A 15,532-nucleotide genomic window follows, 5' to 3' on the forward strand; every position below is an offset into this window, starting at 1 on the left:
TACAGAATACTACTCTAACCTGCTGTGCAAGTTAAAAGAGACATTGGTCCAAAAGCATACTGTAGAAATACGTAATCCAGTTTGAGACTGCTTGAACTGCCCTGGGTCAGTGCTAGGGAATCCTAGGAACTGTAGTTTGTTGTGACACCAGACCTCTTTGAAGAGAAAGCTAAATGTCTCACAAAACTACAGTTCCCAGCATTCCCTAACATAAGCCAGTGCAATTAAAGTGGTCTGAAACTGGATTATTTCTGGAAGTGTGTTTTGGACCACTGTAAGAAAAATGACAAGGGAAGCTGCGGAAAAGTATTTTCTTTTGGGAGGACAATGAACCTGCTCGAAAGGCTGGCAAGACAATGGATGTTTTGAATAATTGGGGGTTTGACTGCATAGACCATCCACCCTACACACTAGATCTTGCTTCATCTGACTATTTCCTGTTTCCAGATCTTAAAAAGAGTTTGACAGAAAGGAAATTTCCAAATGATTCAGATATGATAGCAGCAGCAGAGCAGTATTTCAGTAACCAGACATCAGAATTTGGAGTAGGAGTAAAGAAACTTGAGAAATTATATGCCATGTGCATCAAACTTTGGGGTGAATATTGGAATAGTATGCAAGTTTCATGGCTCCTGGTCATTCCCTTCTTGGTTCAGCAGTTGCCAGACAATGAACAGAGCTAACACCATCAATCCTGACTGTCAGTAGATGCCAAAAAATGTTCCTGAAGGTCCCAGGCAAAGGCTTTTCCCAGTTGTGATGCAGAAGCTGGATCTGCTAATGTACTTTAACACTTCAGTATAGTCCCTTTCCAGCAAGAAAAAATATTGCTGTGCTCCATTACATTAAGGTTATTTTCCAAGCAGATTATAAATCTTTAGGCTTCAACAAGGTGTAGGTTCTTCCATGAATTAATTACTTTTTCCAAAATTCATTCTGATGTAAAGGGAAAAGGATATCATATTAATGTGTGTGAGTCACACATCTGTGGTGCCAATTTCAATTATTACTGGAAGTCATTACAAACAAGAAGAACTGAGGTGTTCACTGAATCTGATCTCCCAACTAACTCACAGAACAGAGGCAATGGAAAAAACAAGGGAATTTAGCAAACAGTGCCTTAAAATTATAATTGTATTTCACCAGGCAACAGTACTCAATTATGTTAGCAGCACTTGAATCATTCACAGCTGAAATGTCTCAGTTCTCTCAAGTACAGAATATCTCTGAATAGGGAATGGAAATAACCATTTTTAGCAAGGGAGCAGGGAGAGCATCTATTGATATGGTGTAATTACTCATTATTGGAATTGAACCAAGAAAGCATCACTCTTTATGGTTTGCTTTTAGTATGTGCTGGACTCTCATTCATTTCCATTAGTACTAAAGAGGTCAGCTTCTGAAAAACTACAAATAAATCCCTGAGACACTTCTAATTATTAAGGTCAACAAGGACAGTCCTTGCCATAGAACCCCACCTAAAACACTCTGAGTTAGTTCCTTGAATTCCTCACTACCTAGGAACTGTATGTGTTTTCAGATGGCCATCTCCTAGTACTACCAGGCAAAAAGCATTGGACTTAGCAGTAATTCCATCTTTTCCTATGTAACTGTAAGTGAGAAGTGAAATGGCTGTACATAAAAAAAAAAATACGTGAACTATTTAAAAGGTCATCCACTCCAACTCAGCAGGGTGGGAACAAATGTTTGTAACAAGCTGCATGGGAAGTTGATGACTCATTAATAATGCATGAGCTTGTGGCTAATTATTTGAGGCTCTCTCCACACCTCAGCAGTTATTAGGTTTAACTGGTCTTTTAAGAACTGGGCCAAATGTTCTGCCTCTTCTCTATGGCACCCAGGATGGCCTTGAAGATATGGTGTTTGTTACAGAGGATATTATAGGTGCTCAGGTTTAGTAGTTTGTCACAGTCTTCCTCAGCATAGGTTAAATGGATTGTTGCATAAGGTGAGCAGCCTTTCTCCAGATTTACTTCACCATCACTCATTTCTGAAGGAGAGCGTTTCGTGCCTGAAAAATTAAAAGGAGAGGTTTTTAGAGTTTCGCAGTGCATTTGAGCTGGATGATTTAAAGTTTGCTACTTTGGTGTGAGGAAAAATATGTTGTATCATCCTATGTATTCTGTGTCTTATTTCTCTTGGGTAACATAGGCCTGATACAGACTGGCACTTTGCGCTGGCCTGGGGCCGAAAGTAGGGCTCGGGAGAGCAGAGCATCTGCATGCTCCTGAGCAATACTGTGTGCCGCAGATGCCATCTTGGTATGCCGCCATTTACAGAGCATGCGCGATGATGATGTGCCTTGTGAGCCAAGTCCAAATGGCACAGCGCATGAGGGATGTCACAGCGTCACTACAGGTTGCTTGTGGTGCCTCGGCAGTGGCATTTCACAGCTCCTTTTCCCCAGTGCATTGTTGCCACACCACAATCTGGGGGAGAAAGGGGTGGCCTCTGTCTGCCCCTTTCTCTCAATCTGCATAGGTTCATAGCAATTACACAGTAACTGTTGTACACTCTCCAATTTTCTGACCCATAATGACATTACAGGTCAGTGCAGGTTTATTTTCTCTTGGGTATGAAAGCCACTGTAGACTTAGGGTAATTCTGAGATAGTTGTTCCTAGACAAATACACGTTGAGCATGAAGAACCTGACAAACACTGCTAGCCTATAAAACAACATTACTTTCCTGACAATCAGGCAGCATCCTCTTGATAACCCTTGCTAGCTTAATGTGCATATCTCTGCAAACTGGCTTTATTTGCCTCAACTCAAAATGCAAGCAAGATCTTGTTGGTGAAGTTATAAAGCCATGGGATTTGAAAAAAAACATCTCTCTGTTAGAACCCATTAAAGATTTATTAATTGGTCATTACTATTATTAGTAAGCATTCGGGTATTTTAGAGGTATTTATCAGCCATAACAATAGGGACTAGAATAAGTCTAGAAATTATATTTCCATTTACCAACATTTCACAAAGGTCTCATAGAGTAGAGTAGGGTTAATATTACAAAGATCCCCAGGTTTTCAGAATTTGGACTCCAGAATTCTGGAGTTGTTATTTTAAATCAGTGTGTAAAAGGTAGTTCAAAGCTGTAGTTTACAGGTTGTTTTACATATTTACCAACTGCTTCTTGTATGAACTGCATCTGAATGTAGCTCAAGAAGCAAGCAGTGTTAGTTTGGCTGATGATTAACTTATGCCTACGTATGCTACCAACAAGATGCCACCAGGCTATTCCTTTGAGTGCTGGCAATTCCACAATTTCTGATGAAATTGTAGAGATCATGCAGCCCAAGTTAGCTCAAGATCTTTGGCTACAGTGGAAGCCATTGTCTCATCACCACTGTTGAAAAGTCAGTGGTTGATCTGATTAAGTTCTGTAAGTGGGCTTGGGTTCTGGGACTGCCATCCTGTCCATTGCCTTAGGTGCCACTGTTGTGCTTGAGTAATATACTCAATCCTTAGAGTAATATAGCAGTTCCACATGTAGACCTATGCTAGGCTGAGCCATATGCCACCCCCATCCACCAGGGGTACTGTACAGCATCTGAACTACTCGCATGATCATTCTAAGCCATGTGGGGAGCAGGCAGCATTGAAGAAGCATCTGACTATGTTCCTCATAGACAAATACAGGGTGATTTCAACAGTGCTGAGATCTGCTGAGGTCCTCTGCAGGACTAGGCACTGCTTTAATCATTTTGAATCTGGCTACAGAGACACAGGCAGACACTTCTCTGATCCTGTCTCTTTGCTATGAGGTATGGGATAGCAGTGTTCACCGGGGGAGGGGGGGTGAGTTGGGGTATCACAGAGGGAGAGAGGAAATATCAACCTCACAGTGTGCAAAAACAGACATACACAGGCATAAAAGAAACTTAGGGGTGGGTATAACCCTAACAGAAGGCCAGCATGATGTAATGATTTGACTGTTCGACTAGGGTACTGGGAGACCAAAGTTTGAATCCCCACTTGGCCATGGAAACCTACTGGGTGTATTTAGGCAAATCACACTCTCTCAACCTCAGACAAAGGCAAGGGCAAACCCCCTCTGAACAAATTCTGCCACAAAAACCCCATGATAGGTTTGCCTTAGGATTGCCATAAGTCAGAAATTACTCTGCCATACCACCACCACCACATGTTCCTCAGGATGCAAGCCTGTATATGGCTTCTGTGAGGTGTCTCTAAGCAAATATTCTTAGGATGGTACTAAACCATGCACTATCACTATTCATTTTTGACACAGACTTTTAAAACAATTTTTATAGTATCTTACAGCATTTTTAATTTAGCCTACTCTATTTTATTGCTGGCTGACTTCCTGCTTGTACACTTTTACAGCTGCAGGCTGTAGCTCAGGAATATGAATGCTTTACTGTCTAAGCTTCATGTTTGCTTGTCTCCAGTTAATAATGTGGGGCTGAGGTGGAGCATGGAGAATCTTGGCTTCTGCATTCTTTCCACATACTCTCATCGGCCTTTTATTAAGAAAGCAAGTGGAGGCTTGTGCTGGGCCCAGATGTAGGTTTTTCCCCCACACACACTCAAATTTCCTTGTAGGAGACATAGACTCATTACATTCACCACATATAAATTAAAGCTATGAATGTTTCCAAATATAATATTTTTTTGCTTATTATATTGTTTAGCCTTTCAGAGAAACTCAGGAGACACCACCAAAGCCAATCTTACATAGCTTTTAATATAATGCTATTACTGAACACTGCATTGTATGATGCTATTACATTTTGCATGACGCGATCCCAGTTTGAATACTGATATCTCCAGTTAGAGCTGGGGGAAATGCCTGTGTTCAGGCATAAAGAGGTACTGTTACTCCAGTTAAAGCCAAAAGCATCAATCTAAAATTCCTCACATAATAGGAATAACAATACCCCTCGCTTTCACCAACCACATCCATTAATAAATGTATATAGTTGTACTTATGTATTTTCTGACTCTGTTTATTGTCAGTCCTATGAGCCAGGTCTTTTGTTTCCTTTTTTTTTTTCTTCTTGTTTTGCTGTAACAACTGACCAGTCAAAACTAGGGTTGCCATACGTCAGGACCTCCAAACCGGGACAAATGTAGGACAAAATTTTCAAATGTAGGGCACATTTTTGTGTCCTACATTTGAATAGGAGCCTCACTGAGGAGAGGCTTTCCCTCCCGGCCTGGGCCCCAGTGTCGCTGTGGTGGCAGCAGAGCCCAAGCCGGCAGAGAATCCTCCCTTCAGGGAGGCTTTCCCTCCTGGCCTGGGCTCCGGTGTCGCTGCGGCGGCAGCGGAGCCCAAGCGGGCAGGGAATCCTCCCCTCAGCCCGGGGGCGGGGGAAATCCCGGGGGCGGGGGCAAACTGGGGCGGGACCATGCGGACCCGGCCAAAAACGGGAAAGTCCCATCCACAAGTGGGATATGGCAACCCTAGTCAAAACCCAAATTCCTATATACAGAGGTCAAATATATTTACTAAGTTTACTTGAGAGTGTTTTGCAAAAAAAGAAAAAAAAAGGGGGGGGAGACCATAGAGAGCTCATATTTTCATTTTCCAAGTTATATGTACCCAGGGATATTCAGAAACTATTAGTCTAATTTAAATAGAAATATAATACACTCAACAAGCTTTCAAACAGAGCTAATCAAAGATCATCTCTTCATATTCTCAGCCACATTCCCAAGGTTGCAAAAATGGAGAGTAATTTCCCTGCCTTTTCATGCAATCTGGAGAAAATCTAAAGATAATTGTGTTTTCTTAGGTGGAAAAGTACACACCACTGAAGAAGGTGCCAACTTAAGATCCTGGGGCAAGTCTAGAATGTTTATTTTCATTGGCTCATAATATTATATACATACATACATACATACATACAAACAACTGCCTTCACCCACTGTTCTTCACTGTTCTCCACTGTTTCAAACTGCAATCTCTGTCTCTAAAACCTCTGCTAGGCCTTACCTTTGAACTGCAGGGAGAAGATATTTTTCCTGAGTATGAGCCAAGTCCCCTTCCAATACATCAAGACAGAGCAATGCAATGCTTTAAGCCTTAGCAGTGCTCTATCAAGAAAAGTAAATAAGAAGAGGAGGAGGAGGAAGCGATTTTAGCCAAAGAAACAAATAGACATGAATTAAATGAAAGATGAAGAGAACAGTAAGAATTCTCAACCTAAAGAATGAAGTTTAATGCCCTCAATATACCTGGTGCCTTGTACTCCTTGAAGGAGCAGTCAACCAGGGGAAAGCAAACGAGTTCTGGCGCTTTGGGGTTGTTTTCATCTGAGAAGACATAGCATTCCTTGGGGTTCTTCCTGTCTTCATCACTCACATCAACCTTTGGAAAGGGGATACCTTGCACTTCACAGTATTTGGCCATCATCTCTGCTTGCTGGGAAAGACACAAATCAGTTCAAAAGACAGATATTAAGCTGTACCACACACATGAAATTAAACTGTGACTGGCATACTGCTGTTCCATTTTCTGGGTTGCTCTGAGAGTGAATTATTAATTATAGAAAAGAGAGAGGGGCTGCATCCTCACCGCAGAAATAATCTGGTTTGACACCACTTTAACTGCCATGGTTCAATGCTATGGGATTCTGGGAACTATAGTTTGCTGTAGCATGGGAGACACTACCAGTTAACGTGGTGTCAAACTAGATTATTTCTGCAGTGTGGATGCAGCCAAAGAGAGAGAGATTAAAGTTTCTGGATGCATTCCAGCTAAAATTACTTCCAAAATAGATGCATTATGGGAGCTTCATAACTGAATTTCCTATTTAAAAAAATACTCTAAAGCAACTGAGGGCAGTTGGGAGAATAAACTGACTCAGAAGAGTTGCAATAAGGAAAGGATAGTCTAATCCCACCTTTCACATACCATTTCCCCAGGACAAATCACTCTATCCACCTCATACCATCCTAAAAGCTGCTACTGGTCCTGCTGAGTGTAGCTGGGGAAGAGAAACTGATTGCTATCTATATTTTAAACTGATCCATTTTAGACTGGTCCTAAATGATAAAGGTTAATTGTAAGTGTTAAGGAAAACAGAGTTCTGAGTTAGCAATATGACAGGATTTTCATGGATTCAGCAGTTCAATCCAATGTAGTAAGTAAAAAACAGAACTTTGTCAGACATGCCCAACAACCTCCATGCAAACTTAATTTCCTGCATTTTATTTCTGCTAGTCCACCTAACCATGTCTGTCTTTTAAATCTCAGCCAGATAGCATTTTACAGGAATTGAATTTCAGCTATAATAGAAATTTAAAAAATAAAAAGTACTCCAGTAGGAAGCAGTATGCAAAGAGGTCTTGTAGCACCTTTGAGACTAACTGAAAGAAAGTGAAGCGATACTATTGCTCAGGACCTGGATGATGAAACATCAAGATTGAATTCAGAAATGGGAATAGTCTGCCAAACCCCAAACCCCCAGTTTACATCTTAAATAGTCAAGAAGGGGGTTAGCTCATCTGTCATTCTCACACTTACCTCTTGCTCCAAATGTTACTTTTATAACCTCATTCTTGATACAGCCTTCCAAAGAGAGACAATATTTTCAATAGTGTTTCCAAGATTTAACCTCTATTGTTGCTCTTAGAAAAGCCTCTACTACCTTCCAGTTTCAAACAATGCCATCAGATCATCTAGGGGGAGGATATAAAAGGATATGTATCTGTGGCTCTGGGGATGTGGAAGACCTAGTTCACTGTTTGTTACACTGCCTAGGATGGTTTTCTTGGAAGACCTCTTGAGAGTTAAGGTGTCTTGAATATAACCTGATATTATCTGCGACCTGCTGGTAGACAGACCGTTGTTAATCCATTACACTAAAGATTGCCACCTTCCTTATATCAGACTGAAAGATCCACTGCAAATCCCTAAAGACATCAGCAGTGGGTTGGAAAGAGGATTATTACTGTTGGCCTCACATTTATCCAGTAACTCTTGGTGTTTTCTTCTTCTTCTTCTTCTTCTTCTTCTTCTTCTTCTTCTTCTTTCATTTCTGATTTTCTTTGCAATTCTTTTGTCTAATGTAAGTATGTAAGTAGTATGAGCCAGCATGGTGTAGTGGTTTGAGTGCTGGATTACAACTGTGAAGACCATGGTACAAATCCCACGCAGCCACGGTACCCCAATAAATGTGTTTAGGCAAGTCACGCTGTGTCTGCCTCAGAGGACAGCAAAAGCAAACCCCCTCTGAACAAATCTTGCCATGAAAATAGCATGACGGGTTCAGCTTAGGATCACCGTAAATCAGAAGCAACAAAGGCATGCAACAACGTCAATAGTATATAATTTGTTGTACCAGATCCACAGCTTTATCAGAATGTTTTGTAATTAATGTTATGGCATAAACAAATAAAATTGTATATTAGAACTTTTATAACTTTTAGTGCATTATTTTCTACTTCCACAGGAATTACTTTGGGTCTATTGCTGCCAATTTTCTAATAGCCTCTGCATACTCCTGCCATCTACGGTTCTTACGTGGAATGTTCTCAATGTAGGGATATGCGTAAGAATCTGGGTCGACTCTTTGTCTATCCAGACCAACACAAACTCCTCAGGCTGCAGCTGCTGAACACTACAGAAACACAGAAAGCTACCACTAGTCCTTCTAGCTGAGTATTATCTAATAGGCTGCAGTGCTCCAGGTTTTTAGGCTGGGTGTTATGTTAGCTCTAGGATCCTTTCACACTACAAATTACAGTGCTATGATTCCATTTGACCTTCCATAGCATCCTCCTTTGTAATCATGAGGTTGCAGTTTTTCCATCAACTTGCTAGTTCATGGTGGGTAGTGGACCTGAGGATCTCTCAGTGATACTGAGCTTAATCTCCATTAGCTCCAACATCATCTGGAGAATCAACTTGTTTCCTACTTCTGTGCTAACTGAACTTTTTTTTTATTAAAAAAAATCATAGAATCATATCAGGAATATGACTAAGGTCCTTCTGTATGCAGAGTACGCACTTTTCTGCCGAAATGTTTATTCATTCTCAGGCTTCAATGTGGCTTCAGTTTTTTCTTACCTTGAAGGGTACACCCAGTTCATAATCCAGTGCAATGATGACATCCACATTTCTCTCTGGCTTAAGAAGTGGTGGGCCACTGTTGTTAATAAAATAGCCTATGTCTATTAAGCAGAGGGATTTCTCACAAGGTGTCAGCCTGCTAGGAGAGGCATCCAACACAGTATCTGAAAAGCAAGTTTTTATCTTATCAGCATGACCAGTCAAGAGAAGGGTACATCAAAAGTGACCACAATTGTACTAAGAATGGAAGCATATCAGTTTGGCAAAATTTGTTATCGCACTTTTCCCTATGATAGTGCTTTGGCAATCCGTGGTCACCTGATATGTTTTCCACACTACCAAATGCTGCCTTCCAGGAGGAAAGGGGGAACAAGTGATTGCAGCTGCCAACCACCTCCCAAAGCTGGCTGCTTAGTGAATGAGCACACAGCAGCCAGCTTCGGAAAGGTGTTGGTGGCCATGATTGCTCCTCCTCTCCTCTCCCCTCCCCGCAAAGCACAGACCTGCTGTATGCAAATTCACACAACAAGTGCATGATTTGGGGGACAGAGGGCATGTGATTATGGCTGCCAACCACCTCCTCAAGCCAACTGCTGTGTAAATGGGCATGCAGCAGCTGTCTTCAGGAAGCTGTTGGCAGCTGTGATCAATGCAAGGGGGAAGGAGAGGGAGAGGGGAGCAGAATTATGTCCACTTACACTATGTGGCTGCATGAGAACCAGAACTGGAGTGAAAGGAACCTTTTGCATGAAGGCAGTAAGAGAATATTCCATTCTAATCTATGGAATAGATTAAGAGCCTATTGATGGGTTTTTCCCATCAATGAAAAGGTACACTACAATAATTAATGAAATGCAAGACAGCAGCAGGACAGATCAGTGTCATATGACAACTGCTAGCCAAAGATGCTTTTATCCTGTTAAAATTCCACTTTCTAGCTTCATGTGATTGAAGTTCTTTGTGTTTGTTCTCTTCTGTCTCCCACAACTTCTTTGTAACATTTTAAAAATAAAACTACCAATATAAATGTTGTGACTTTGTAATTTGCCCCTTTGGCTTGCATTTCACAGAGCATAATGATTACTAGTTACCTCTCCACTCGTTAAATTCTTTCTGTTGTAAGTAGTCTTTGTCAAAGTCAAGGCTTCTCAAGAAATTGTGAGTTGCCCCTTTTAGAGGACGATCAGTTAAAACATCATTAAAGATTTCGCTCAGTTTTCCAGTTGCACAACTTGGGGGTTTGTAAGTGGTATAACCATCATCTGAATTATTTTGGTCATCTGGAAAAAAAATACAGAGGATGTTCATTTCTAGAAACTCTTCCTTCTTTTTCTGTCCAGAACACATTTCAGGGGCACATTTTCAGTGGGAAAAGGTTTAATCAACCTGTCTTTTTTCTGCATACTCCAATCCCTTCTTCCTGTCCTCCAATTCCCCCCTTCAGGGTTTTTTTTTTTTTCTAAATATATTTTCCTACTTTTGTAAACCTTGGAGTTCTCCCAAGCATACTAATGGATCTCTCTTTCTTAGTAGCCCCATTTTGGTTACATGGCCATCAAAATTTAGCACCCAAGTTTGTTAAAGACCACACCCATGCTGAAAACAACACCAGCCATACATCAGCTCACAAAGTTCAACTTAGGTAAACCATCCAGACCACAGAAGTTCACAAGAAAGAAGAAAGAAGCAAAAAAAAAAAAAAAGAAAAGAAAAGAAAGGGTGGCTGCAAAGAAGCTTGTTTGCAGAACATACAGTGTCAGATGACTTGACCAAATGTGCCAAACCATTTGGTACACAGGAAGACACAAAAACACACCCTTCCTACTAGATCAGCCATAATACATTTAGTCCAGGAATCTGTTTCTAAAGAGGGATAGTCAGATGTTTCAGGACTCTCAACTGGCATTAAAATTATGTTCATTTCACATAGTGTTGTTCCCAGAAACCAGCAAGGAGCTCCAGTAAACTATAATCACTAAAAGAGTTCAATGAGCTTTCATGGTTCAATACATCTACCAGGAATTTGTCTAATCAAAATTTGTGTCATGTAGAAAACAAAGAGCCCTTACACTCCCAGTGAAAAAGAGCATTATCCTGTCCAAAACTGCACTCCTGTGAAACATTATTGAAGAGTTATGTCTCATTCTAGAATTTTTCTTTCTAATATTGTAAAGATTGGTAACAGCCATGGAGAAGCTCTTGAAAACAGTCTTTCTGTCCGCACTACAACTATAACATACAGAGAAGGGTTTATCATATGGATCTCTAGCAGTCTGGGAGCTTCCATGGTGTCTTATTTGCATATTTTCTCCCCCATAGTATGGCAATTTTAAGAAAAGTAACATAAAGAAGCCATGAAGTGATAAATGAAATTTGCAAGTCTTTGCACACTTACTTTTTATGTACAAAAGCAACTTTTCCAAGCTCTCCCCAAATGGCTGCAGTGATGCCAAGTGACAATTTCCAGCTCCAGATGGTTTGTCAGCTGTGCTCATTCCTGGAAAGGGATAGCATGGCCACAGTAACCCATGCTCTGGTAGACTACTGTAAGGCACTCTACATAAAAATGCCTCTGAAGACAGTCTTGGGATTGAGGAATGTGGGGAAAATGCAACCACAAGGGTTGATTGGTTCAGCAATAGAAGACTATGTAACAGCATTTCTGAAAAAGTTAAACTGGCTTTTTGTTATAGCTGCCATTCAAGAGGCTAGTTTTGACATATAAAGCCCTACATGACTTATAACCTGGCTGCATACAGGAGCATCTCTTCTTTTATCATCCTGCTCATGATTTAAGCTCTTCTAGGGAACTCTTTTTGTTTATACCATACCTACTGTAAATGTAATCTGGATTTTCAGAAATAGGTCTTCTCACCTAGTGGTGGCACCCTAGTTGTAGAATATTCTTGCCAACATATGTCAATTTTCAACAATAATGGAAAACAATTATTTTCTGTGAATGCCTTTTGATCAACTATTTGTCCCATATATCACAACAGGACAGCTAAAGCACAATATATTAAATCTGATATGCAATAACTGTTGAGCATATTTACTGTATTATGTATTGCAATTGTCCTGGAATAGTTTAGTGATGAAAAGCAAGACACACAAAAAATCTGTAAGTAAATAAAATACAAGTTAGTTCTTTTTTCCTTTGTGGCCACAAATAACCAACACAGGTGGTCTTGTCTTGTTATTGTGTTTGTCTGCCTTCAACTCATGTCTGATTTATGGTGACCTTAAGACAAACCTATTATGGGGTTTTCTGGGGTTGAGAGTGTATGATTCACCCAAGGTTATCCAGGGCTTAGCGTGGAAGTGAACCCTGATATCCAGAGTCATCGTCCGACACTCAAATCATGCAGGTTCTCTAAAGGATAAGAAACTTAACAACTATTGTGGACTCTTGCTGCAAATCAGAAACTTGGCAAGTTAGACAGGGATGTGAAAAGATATGGAACACAACGGGAGGCTGGAAACTCTATTTTGCTTTGTCTTCCATTTTAATTTTATTTTAAATTCAAGTTCTTCCATTCTGAACATGAAGAAATTTGTCAATTTTGGTAATTTTTCAAAAATGAACTGAACTGAAATTCTTTCCCATTTGCACTGGGCAAATCCTCTCTAAGTACAGCCATTCTCGGCATGGAGAGTCTGGCCATGGGATATTTAGAATTTTTCTGGTTGAGAATTCTAAGTACCCTTTTCAAATCCCAGAGTATCATAGGATGCTGACATGGGAGTTAAAGTAGAATCATAGTAACAAAACTGTATAGAGTGAATGGGCTCTTAGTTTCATTTTCCCACACATTCAATTTTTTTAATCTTAATTTCCTTCTATCTTGGAATGAAGAAATTTGGCTTTTGCCTCATTAAAAAAAAAAATCACACCCAAGCCTATTAGGAATAATTTGCTTAAAGCAGATTTTTTTTAAAAAAAAAAATACATTCCTGTGGAGGTAGATGTTGTTTTTGTTTTGTTTTTATGGCAGGAGACCTCAACAAAACAAGAAAAATGTATTTCAGATTCCTAGCAAAACTGATCACATTTTTGTCATGTTTTTCAATTTAGGTATGAAGTAACAAATGAATAAATTTAAAGTGATGTAAATGTGACTGGAATTGCTACATCATTTACAGCCTTTAAATATATTCCATAAGTAGATGGAGAAAGAGCTACATCTCAGTGATAGAGTACAAGTCAATCTATCTCTTGTCCATACAGTACCTAGCTCAGAAAGATTCAAGTCTAAAATCCTGAACAGATGCTATCAGTTTATGTAGACTAAGGGGCTGTACAGATTGTCCCTAAGGGGTGGCAGGAGGCCGCCCCTTTCCTGGCCGGATCAGGTTTCCACAGACCCAATCCAAATGGGTCAGGAGGTTTTGTGCCTCTGGAGGGTACAAAAAGGAACCACAAAACAGCGGTGTGACTCTATGGCGTACCTTCGGCATGGCGTCATTTGGATGCAGCGCCAGAGGTGTTTTATGATGGTGCCATGGGGGCAGAGTGAGGGCAAACATTATCGGCACACTGCGCACTGAGTCTGCCAACAGGCCAGCACTTCCTGTCAGTGTATATAGGGCCTAAATGAACCCAGATGAGTCAATGGGCTATCTTGATAGGTAGCAGTTTTCTGTGTTCTCAACATAGGCCTCTAGTTTATTAAATTTTTAAAAATTAATTAAAGCCTTAAAAGCTGATAGAAGACTTAGCAGCTGTTCAACAGAAACATTATTTGTTCTGTAGAAATACATGTCAGACCAACCAGCTTCAACACTGTGCTGAATCTACATGAGAAGTGCAGCAGATTTGCTTTTTAATCTCATATATATATATATATATATATATATATATATATATGCGCACATACAGAGAGAGAGAGAGAGAGAAATATAAATATTGAAAACATCAGTATTAGCCATTACAAGCAATTCAGCTTTATGATAAAGCTGAAGGAAGACAGGGATTTCCCATGTAACCAGGAAGGCATGATAGCTGATTTTAGACTTCTGATTGATTGACTGATGGATTGATAGCCAAAAATATGATGGGCATAGAATAATTGTGTAGGCATCAATGGATAACACTGAAAGTAGAGAAGTTCTTACTCTTATCTGCCATATCTTTGATCCATCGTTCCCAAAATTCTGCTGGTGTTGACGACCAGTACAAACCATCCAGCAGATTCCGAGAGAAAATGTTGGTCCAGATACCTGCAAGTTTAAGCACCTGATTCATCAGTACAAATTAGTCAGCATCATCTCTCAACAGAATCAATATGTATCAGCTCACCAGATCAGAAAAATATGTTAGCCATTGATCACTGGCACATGAGTAAATGAGAATAATTGAAAAAAATTAATATAGCCATTTTGTACCCAACTATTAGTCAAACTACTGTGATCACTGAGGCCCAGGACAGATGAGCCAAAAGTGGCATGCCGCCACTGATACTAAGGTTCAGAAGTGCGCAGTAACTGCACACTCCCAAACCCTAGTGTGTAATGGTGGTCGCATCATGGCAGCGTCCCGTCCACACATGGCTTGGAATACTTAAGGGAACACCTTCTTCCGTACTGTCCGTCCTGCACATTGAGGTCCTCAAGTAAGAATTTACTTCAGCCAAAAAAAGCTAGGCTAATGTCTGTCACTCAAAAGGCCTTCTCTACTGCTGCACTGAAGTTGTGGAACAATCTGCCGGGAGAGATCCGCCATATCTCCACTCTTACAGACTTCAAAAAGGCTCTTAAGAGGGATCTCTTCTGGTAGGCCTTCCCAACTTAGCTAACTCTAGCTTCCTCCCTTGTGCATGCTTATAAATATGATCTCAATTTTCTGATATATGTCTCTCTGCCTGCCAAATTGTTTTTAATTTTAACCTAATGCTATATTGCATTTTATTGTTTTTAAACTCTGATTATTTAATTCTAGTTTTAATATTGGAGAGGGGGTTGGGAAGGGACCATTTAATATTTTATTGTAATGTATTTTTACTGTTGTAATCTGCCCGGATTCCTAGTGATTGGGCGGGCTATAAATAAATTTATTATTATTATTATTATTATTATTATTATTATTATTATTATTAAAACGAAGTGCAGCATACAGAAGTTGCTGCGCATCACTTACAGCACCAGTGCACCAATGGCGAACTCGTAACATGTGCCGGGCACCTTAAAAAGAATCCATTTTTCCGGGTTCTTTTTACTACGGAGGGACACCGCGCAGTCTGCCTGCTGCACACACACACACATACACAGAGAGAGAGAGAGAGAGAGAGAATGTCCCTATCTGCACCAGAGTTTATCCATTGGCAATCTCCCATCCAAATACAAACCAGAGCTGACATTGCTTAGCTTCCAAGGTCAGATGGGATCTGGTGCCTTTAGAGTATTTAGGCACGATAAAACTGTTAGCCAAGTGCTAACCATTAACTGAAACAACAGTTCCTAGGGAGCATGA

General features: G+C 40.3%; 1 protein-coding gene across 1 annotated transcript in view; it reads right to left on the minus strand.

Moving 5' to 3' along the window:
• Positions 1 to 200: 200 nt before the first annotated feature.
• LOC121930429 (cytosolic phospholipase A2 beta-like) overlaps positions 201 to 15,532 on the minus strand; it is a 40,386-nt gene continuing 25,054 nt past the window's right edge. The window contains exons 15-20 of the mRNA XM_042466707.1: positions 14,179 to 14,283; positions 11,459 to 11,560; positions 10,155 to 10,343; positions 9,061 to 9,227; positions 6,225 to 6,411; positions 201 to 2,032 (exon numbers count right to left, since the gene is read on the minus strand). Of these exons, the coding sequence (XP_042322641.1) occupies positions 1,818 to 2,032; positions 6,225 to 6,411; positions 9,061 to 9,227; positions 10,155 to 10,343; positions 11,459 to 11,560; positions 14,179 to 14,283 (965 nt within the window). The 3' untranslated portion in view covers positions 201 to 1,817. The remainder of the gene's footprint in view (positions 2,033 to 6,224; positions 6,412 to 9,060; positions 9,228 to 10,154; positions 10,344 to 11,458; positions 11,561 to 14,178; positions 14,284 to 15,532) is intronic.

The sequence above is a fragment of the Sceloporus undulatus genome, chromosome 1 (assembly GCF_019175285.1).
Source record: "Sceloporus undulatus isolate JIND9_A2432 ecotype Alabama chromosome 1, SceUnd_v1.1, whole genome shotgun sequence".
Taxonomy (NCBI): domain Eukaryota; kingdom Metazoa; phylum Chordata; class Lepidosauria; order Squamata; family Phrynosomatidae; genus Sceloporus; species Sceloporus undulatus.